Here is an 8,832-nt window from a genome sequence, read left to right on the forward strand (position 1 = left end):
ACACGGAGGAAGGAAATGTGAACAACTGAACTGCAATAATGAGTGAAGTGCTGCATTAACACAAAATATTATCGGACAACTGAACTGCAACTAATAAAACCTGTACAGCGTTGGTGTATAGTAAGTAACCTGAAAAAAGAATCCAATTTGTTGACAGTATGAATATAGGACATCTCACCAGCACTAAAAAGAAAAACAAATTAAAATTAAGACTCGATGAAAAAAATGTGTAAGTCAGTAGACTTGTGAAAGAATCAGCAACTTTTATACAGAAACAATTATCGTTGGAGGTATGTTTCACTGCAGATTCACTTATTGTCTTTGGGAAAAAGAAAAACATATCTATGCTTTTGTTTGGCATTGTTAGGAAAATGAATTTTGTGTTACTCAAAAGCGCGAAGTTAAAGTGATTCAAAATACAGAATTTTCGCAAAATCGCGGAACGGTGTCGCGAAATATATACGCGCACCTCAAAATCGCGAAATAAATGTGTCGCGAAAATTTCGTGTAATATGGTGTTTAGTAGACCCTGTACTACATTTTAAGCGTCCGAAATAATTACAGTACAGGATTGAACTTTTAGTAACTCCAAAGCTCTTAACTTCCTCTTTGAAAGGAACTCTAGTTTAAGCACTGCTTGAGATATGTAACGACATGACTGACATGAATTTGTGCCATTTTCTCGTCGGTACATCTGTAAAGCCTTTTGGAGCAGTTGTATAATTTACACAGCTGTTATTTCAGTCTAATAAGTGTCTTTTACGCGTAAATTTACTTTAGCTATGTTTCAGCAAAGTTTTCCTAAATTTTGTCTGAAATTTGTCCGAATATGATACTGGTATAAAGTGCGAAAATTAAACGTCCAATGAAACCAAAATAAAACGTCCTCAATTTTTTTTTTTTTTTTGCAAAAAGTTGGGGTAGAGAGGGTAAGGGAAAAGCTAGGAGCCTGGATCTTAGTAAGAGCATTCAGGTTCTTGTCACGAGACTGAAAGCAAGAGCGAAAGGGGAAATAAGTCATCTCCCGGAAAAAAGATATTGAGCAAGCTTCGACGACTCATGGAGGGAGGAGACACAAAACCTCCACCGTACAATTACGGTGCTATCCCAACAGATGCTGGTCATTCAGCACCACCACCATATACTGCTGGAGGTTTGTAACTGTCGATGATTTTTATTGCCTTTAAATGGAAAGAACAGTGTTATAATTGTACGTGCAAGAACACAACTGAACAGCGATGACAGAACAGAATGTACAACGTGTCGTTGGAGTAAAGTCTCAAAGCAGTGTAGCTTTTAAAAGCGATTAAAATTCATCAGGTTTGGTGTTGTAAGCGTGACTTCGCTTCTGAACTCCACTTTTGACCTATTTATGTAAGCTTACGTAGTTTTTGCATTGCGTAAAAGAATTGATTTATTCATGAACGAAGACACACATGTAGCGATAAGCTTTTTCCACTTCTTAAAGCTTCAAATTCTCTTTTCCGCGGGTTATTCTAACTCCAGTGTTCTACCGTGGAATTTAGTTGTCTTTTGGGCTTGAATAGCCATCCCTACATTGGCTTGAAGTCATAGACGTGTATTTTAATTTGAGAGATGACATGCCACACTAGTCTTTTAGTTGCTTAGCTACAGGGGGCTGCAAAAAACTAGAAAAGTCTGATTCACAATTGCCATAATGGCCTAGAATTATTCTGATTTGGACGGTTTGCAATTACCATATGGATATCTTTTTATGTGACAATCCTGTACAGTTTGCAGAACACAGAGTTAGTAGCCAGCTCCTACCAGCCAATCAAACAAAATAATTTGGCCAGTTAGGCTAGGGCTTCACAGAAAACTTAACTTAAGTGCAGTAAATAATTTAATTAAATAATTTTTATAAGTAAACAGAAATTTTAAGAGAAGAAGGAAGAAATTTTTTTAATAGAATGCAATAATAATATTAAAGGTGATTTCCACTCTATACTGCGCAGTCTCAACACCCAAATGTTTATAAACATTAAAGAGACGTCACTTGATGTTATTCATTACAAACCACATACCTTATCTTTGAGGCCTTTCAAATTCTTTTTCCGAGTGCTTCATTGATTTTTACTGTTGCAAAGTTGTTTCATCAAGTGATATGAGAGAGAACGAAACATAATAAAAGCAGTTTGCGACGCTTCACATCCATAATGGCGGTTGACAAGAAACTTTGAATTTACTTCTTGTATGTAGTTACAAAATGTTCATATTTTGTGATGTCATGCATGAAACAAAACAGAAAATGTAAACAAACTCTTGAGAGTGTGTAATACGGACTGGAAATCATCGTTAAGTATCCCATTTCATGGGTGTCTGAAGAGCCATGTTATCAGCATGTTTTTTTTTTTTTTATCAGTCTGAGATGTCTTTGAAGAAGGGTATTGTACACCTTGCAACAATTCTGTTTTCAAGAACCATGATGAAGGTGTCTTGAAGTTATTTTTCAATTGCATGTCTGTTTTTTTTTTTTTTTTTTTTCAGCGGGATACCAGCAGACAGGAGGGAACCTTCCACCCCAGGCTTATCCCCAGCCTCGGCCTTATGTACCTCCTCCTAGAACCACAACAACCATCATTACACCACCAGGTCCAATTATTATGAACATGGCTTTTGGTGAGTGTCCGCTTAGCATGGTGTGTCCGCACTGCCAGACGCACATCATTACATGTACAACATATCAAGATGGGACCTTAACATGGCTTGCTGCTGGAGCTATTTGTCTTGTGGGGTAAATATCTCTTTCAATTTTACTTTCATTTTAGCAATTAGGATGTATAGTGTACAATTTTGTTGTGCACTTTAAAAAGTTGTGCAATTCAGATCGCAAGGGTTAAAGCTGGGGATACTATTTCCTGTTCTTGTTATAACTCCAATTACAGACCCTCTCTCCACCCAGCCCAGTTGTTCAAAAGCATGATGACTCCAGGATTAGCATGGATTTTATTCTCAGACTAGTTTAAGAGGTTTTCAGTGACATATCTCTTCATTTTTTTCTGTATTTGGTTTTGACATTGATTATGATCCTACCCTACAAGACATATGTAACAACAACAAAAACCAATCTTATTCAAAAGAAATGAAATACTTAATTATCCTCTAATCCTGGATTAGGAAGTGTTGGTTATCTTTTGAACAACCAGGCCCAGTGGTATAAATGATTAGCAGTGAATTGTAATGGTAATTCAGGGCTCAAAAAAACTGCCGTCCGGTTGTCCAGGACAAGTAGATTTTCCTTCTGGGCAAGTAGCTTTTCATTCTCACTTGCCCAATGGGCAAGGGATCAGGTAAGTTGTCTGCCATCTAAAGCATTAAAAGAGCAAACTAAGATTTGCCCATGGTAAGCAAAATTTGAGAGCTACACTTTACTTGTCCCAAGTACAAGCTGGAATTCAAGTTTTTTTTTTTTGAACCCTCGTGGGTAAACCATAGCAAAGTACAGAAGGGCTGGGTAATGACAGTAACCTGTTGTGAAGTAGCAACCCACTTACATGTATGTAAGGGGCGTCAACAATTATTAATGACCAAGTTGGGTCTTACATATCCAAGAACTGGAATGAACTTAATCCTCTATGTTTACTGGTCATACATGCAGTAAATGCGGAGAAAGGACTGACTGAAGTGGACGATGAATAGTAAAATCTAAGACTCGTCAACATGCCAAGACCCTTGTTAGAAAATCCAAGACTGAGTCTGAAACAATTTTATACTCCAAAGGCAAAAGGAACACACAAAATGAGACTTCGTGACTCATCTCAAATGCTGTTAAGATTTTGAGATCAGATCATTAATTGTCCCTGGATCCCAACCATTTGCCATCTCTAGAGGTGAAGTTCCATCCTGTTCAACTTGACTGACTGTATGATTGATATTTTATTAGCCTGTTCTGGGCGTTTGGTAAGTAGTCGCCTGGGAACTTGTATGAAGAATGAGTGGAAGAAACGTGATGGTCCCCCTTGCTCTTGCACAAACATTACAGAATCGTGCCCATTGAAAAACGACACACAGGAAAATGCAAATGAGCAAAAAAGGAGACAGAGAGCATGCGTAAGGCCTGTCAATCAAGACCTTTCTCATGGCAATACCCATTGTAGGTCATTTTCATGAGTATTTGTTCTAGATCTGACTGCTCAAATTTTGCCCTATTCATCAGAGAAGAATAGAGGTAATTCTTAAGACAGTGTGTTTCATCAAATATAACTTATGCTGCTGGTAAGCAGAGATGTCAGATAATATTTTAATATTCTAGGGAAAAATTCTTGCTTTCACCACTTTTAATGTTAATTTGCAAATTGATATTTTAAATCAAATGTGCACTTTATTATGTACAAAATCTTCTGGAAAGTTTTAAAGTACTCTGATATGTCTGAATTGGCTGGCATATGTTGATCAGTTGTTTACATTCTATGCAAATTTATCAGCTGGCAGCATGAGACCATGAAAGTTGAAATCGCCTTTTCAGTAAGGGGGTGAGGGCATGAAATACCACTGTCTGCTGTGTTTGCCAAATGTTGATCAAAAACATTCCTTTTGTTGACAAAAATGTTCAAACAGTAGAATTTATGTTAGCAAGAGGATGGTTTAAATAAATTACTTAATATTGCCATTAAGCAAAGACATGTTGTATCACATTTCACTTTTCAATGCTTTGACAGCAAATATAACTCCTTTCGTTATTGTATTGTTGCTGCCTAGGTTGCTGTCAGTTCTAAACTAAGCAATGGATATGATTAAATATATTTGCTTTCAGAAGCAAGCATTTAGCACATTCGATCGGCGATGTTTAAGGGTCAAAAATGCTTCCATAACAAAGTCTGTCCTTCACATAAATCAGTAGTTTTACTTAAAAACACGAAGAGATGGCTAGATTTTCTCAAGGGGTATGCCACTTTGCGGTTCAATATTTTGCAGTGAGAGTTTACTTGTGTGGTTTTGTGTAAACACTCCACATTCTGTTGATATGTACACATCAGGCCTTTTCAGATGAAAAGTGCATTTCAACACTTTCAAACAATACTAATTGCCCCAACTGTACATGTATCTGTATTGTTTTGAAGGATGCCAGGGGAGAACTTTTAACTTCTTTTTGGGAATTTGTCACTTAAGAATCTTAAGAGACTGAAACCAGCAGTAGCCTTTGCAACCTCATTCACAGGTCGGTGCTCCTGCAAAGCATCATGGGTACCCCACTTTTCCTGGGTGGCGCTTTTCAATTGGCGCAATTCTGTAATGTTTGTCGTGTTCCCCTTTTCCTCTCCCCCACAAAAGTCAAACTGAGAGCCTGGAACAAACAATATTTTACCCATTGCAATAATTGTAATTTTTTATTGTCTTGCAGCGGCTGGTTAGGTTGTTGTTTGATTCCATTCTGTTTGGATGGTTGCAAAGATGTTATTCACTCCTGTCCTAACTGCCATGCAAGACTTGGAAGTTATCGCCGAATGTAGAGTGTTCTGCAAGTCATAACTGATATGTACTGTACAGTAATATTGATGAGTTTCGCTTGATACAATGCAGACCATTTGTTTTCCATGCCTCGTCAGAACAAAAGAATGAATTATTTACTAGTAGTATTATTCAGTATATTAATGTAGAATTGCCTTACGCTTTTTCTTAATAGCTGGGCTAAATGTATTTTCAAATTACTCTATTTTCAGAAATTGGTAATAACACATAATATGGGCTAAAATTTTGATCTGGATATAACTGCAGTCAGTATAACATAAACCTCTTGAGGTGCCTTGTTCCTGTTAGTTTAACTTTCCAGGTAAACTTGAAACTTGGACCACAGCCAAATCTAGAAGTGGTCTTTCCAGTAAACAACTCTCCAAGCAGACTTCAGCTTTGGTCATTTTAGCAGCCATTACAGCTGGTAAAACAAGTTTAGAACGTCTGTGGAAGACTGGGTTCAGGAATATTGAAATAAAATTAATATTGAAAACAACTTGTGGAAATATTTTTCTATTGCCAGCTATAATCTGTCAGCTCTCGACATTCCTTGATTCAGTTTTCCAGTCATCAGCTTGCTATATAGTGTTGACAAAAGCTTGTTTGCTGGGTTTCAGTGTTTCTGTCAAATGCAAGTGCTTCCATTCAGAGTACAGTTCCTTTTGTCTTAATGCTACAGTCAAGACCTTCGTATCCCAGTAGTATCAACCTTAAAATGTAGTAATGTTCAGTAGTTATCTTAAAATTTATACAGTATCATCCTAATAGTAGATCAATATATATCAGGGGGAGAGCTGCAGGGAAAACTTCAGTGTTTGTATGTCCATGTGTGAAATGGGGAACTTGTGGTAGAATCATTCAGAGGTACACTGTACAAAGTGCTTGTGTAGTTCATGCAAGGAAATTTCTCCCCAGGAAAAAGTGATCAGTCATTTCAATAAAAACATGTTTACATGAGGGGACATCCAGAATTAATAAAAATTTGTCCCCAGACTGTTCACTTGTGTGTAGGCCTAAAGAAACTGGGTACTACTGTAATGAAAGAGTAAATAATGTTAAGTATACACTTAATTGTCAATCTCGTAGATATATAGATCTTGGTAAAACCTATAGTAGTACTAACTAAAGAAAGAGACTCTTTTAAAAACGTTGTGTGTTGTCAATGTTTCTTTGGCGAAATTGCGTGCAACACAAAATATAGAAATGTTGCATCAATGCAGCTGTAACTCTGATTCTGTTTTGCCTTCTAATATGTGAGATTTTTGGTGAGGTCATGCTAGCATGAACTTACATCATGAACACAGAAGAAGCCTGTTTAAAGATATGTCCCTTATTAAGTAAAACCAGCTACATTAATAACAATTGCACAAATATTTAAAACGTTTTTTTTTTTCTTTTGTGAACTATGGTGAAAATGAACAAAAACTTTTATCAGGAAGTTGTGTATTTCCTGTTTAAATTCTATAGTCTATGGTCAGTTATAAGGAATAGTGCTACCTGAGATGTTCAGGCTACCACCTAAGCTTGCTGTTCACATGGTTCACCTGTGCCCACTTTTTTATACAGCAGAGAAGAAACTCCTTGTCCAATTTCAACGCATTACATTGGCCAAATGCACTGACTATCACCAGCGATATTTGTCTTCAGATAGGCAATTTGCATGTATGATAGTTTCATTTGATGGTAACTACCAAAATGTTTCCTTTTTCTTATGCTAATTATGGCAAATGCCATGTAAACCCCACCCTAAAATAATTCTTGATAGTAACTAGACTGCAATTTTCCTTTTTCTTATGCTAATTAGGGCAAATGTTACTTAACCGCACCCTAAGATAATTTTTGATAGTAAGAACCAGAATGTTTCCTTTTTCTTATGCCAGTTAGGGCAAATGTCACTTAACCCCACCCCAAGATAATTTTTGATAGTAACAACCAGAATGTTTCCTTTTTCTTATGCAAATTAGAGCAAATGTCACTTAACCCCACCCCAAGATAATTTTTAATAGTAACAACCAGAATGTTTTTTTTTTTCTTATGCTGATTAGGGGAAATTTTACTTTAACTCCACGCTAAAATAATTTGTGTTAGTAACATAACAGAAAAATATGTTCTAATAGTTGTAGCTAAATGGAAGACATAAAGAAAGTTTGCTATTCACAGAATTACTAGTAACCATTTTTGTGTGTTAGTCAATAAGAAAGATAAAACATGTTTGACATTTTGAGACTTCAATGGTAGACAAGTGTCTCTGACAAATTTCAAGCACAAAGAATTTCCTTTGTTTAGCAGTGACATAATTATCCATAATATAGATAGTGAGTGACTAAATGTTAGACAGGTGCTACTGGTTTTTTTTTTTTTTTTTTTTATAAAAATACACTTGACAGTCAATAATGTAAATGCAGCAATAATTGTAGATTAAAAAATATGTGCATGTGCAAACCTGCTTTACAGGAACCCCTTTGTGATTTAATTTTTAAATAGTTTATTTCTAAGTTGAAGAATGAGCTTGTACCAGTTTCAGTTTGAGGAAACTTCAAATTTTTATTTCATGTCTGCCTAAACTGTGGTAAACCAGGACATAATTATGTATATATTACATTTTCAAAATAGCCATAATAAAACGAGTTTAGTAGAATTGATCTTTTAGGAAGTAACAAAAGGCTTTATATAACCAGGTTTTAATGAAATAATTTTTTTTAAAAAATTACCGTTGTTAGAAATAGTTTTGTTTAGTGGCATTCTGGACTTTTGAATATATAAAGTTCGAAAGTGAGCTAATATCGAAATGTTTGGAATTCCTTTTAAGGCAGTCCGTAAATAGAAAGTGACAGCAGATGACACATTTGTTGAACAGTTTCCCTAATTTGCACACGATATAAAAATTCAAACTGTTTATATTAAAAAAAATAAACATGACAGCATTCTGACTTGGTGAAAACTACCTTAACTTGATACTTTTTCTACAAGAACCTGATCAATAAAGGAAACTAAGCGAGGGAAAAATTGTCACCGGTCATGGGAGGTTGTCCTTATAAAGTGACGTTCTGCTGTACTACCCACTCCAGCCGACAGGAAGTTTAATCAATATAATAATTTTAAAAAACAGTTTGACTTAAGTTCAGTCCAATAACCGGAAACTACTCGGCCAATTTGCGTGACGATTGAGAAATGGTCGCTAGTTTAACACGAACTGCGGCATTTTACAAAGGTATGGTCGTATATTTTATTGTGCCAGGAAAATGTTTGATATTTAAAACTTTCGTCATCACACACACACCCACCCACTTCCGACCGATGTCGAGCATAACATGTTGTGGCGGGAAATACCGCCCGCTGAGAATGAACCAATTACATCAC

At 36.1% G+C, this 8,832-nt stretch overlaps 1 protein-coding gene across 1 annotated transcript; it reads left to right on the forward strand.

Annotated features, from left to right (window-relative positions):
- Positions 1-933: 933 nt before the first annotated feature.
- LOC145464164 (lipopolysaccharide-induced tumor necrosis factor-alpha factor homolog) lies at positions 934-8,830 on the forward strand. Its single transcript, XM_081447973.1, has 3 exons — positions 934-1,153; positions 2,509-2,755; positions 5,363-8,830. Exons 1-3 carry the CDS (start codon positions 1,060-1,062, stop codon positions 5,469-5,471), a joined length of 450 nt encoding a protein of 149 aa, XP_081304099.1. The 5' UTR covers positions 934-1,059; the 3' UTR covers positions 5,472-8,830.
- Positions 8,831-8,832: the final 2 nt, after the last annotated feature.

This window comes from Orbicella franksi, chromosome 12 (genome assembly GCF_964199315.1).
Source record: "Orbicella franksi chromosome 12, jaOrbFran1.1, whole genome shotgun sequence".
In the NCBI taxonomy this organism is placed as follows: domain Eukaryota; kingdom Metazoa; phylum Cnidaria; class Anthozoa; order Scleractinia; family Merulinidae; genus Orbicella; species Orbicella franksi.

What these genes read in the sequence shown, in the direction of transcription:
- LOC145464164 (XM_081447973.1), top strand. Translation starts at nt 1,060, where the DNA reads ATGGAGGGAGGAGACACAAAACCTCCACCGTACAATTACGGTGCTATC. An exon ending in ACCACCATATACTGCTGGAG is followed by an intron (nt 1,154 to 2,508) that starts GTTTGTAACTGT and finishes TTTTTTTTTCAG; the next exon opens with CGGGATACCAGCAGACAGGA. An exon ending in GGAGCTATTTGTCTTGTGGG is followed by an intron (nt 2,756 to 5,362) that starts GTAAATATCTCT and finishes ATTGTCTTGCAG; the next exon opens with CGGCTGGTTAGGTTGTTGTT.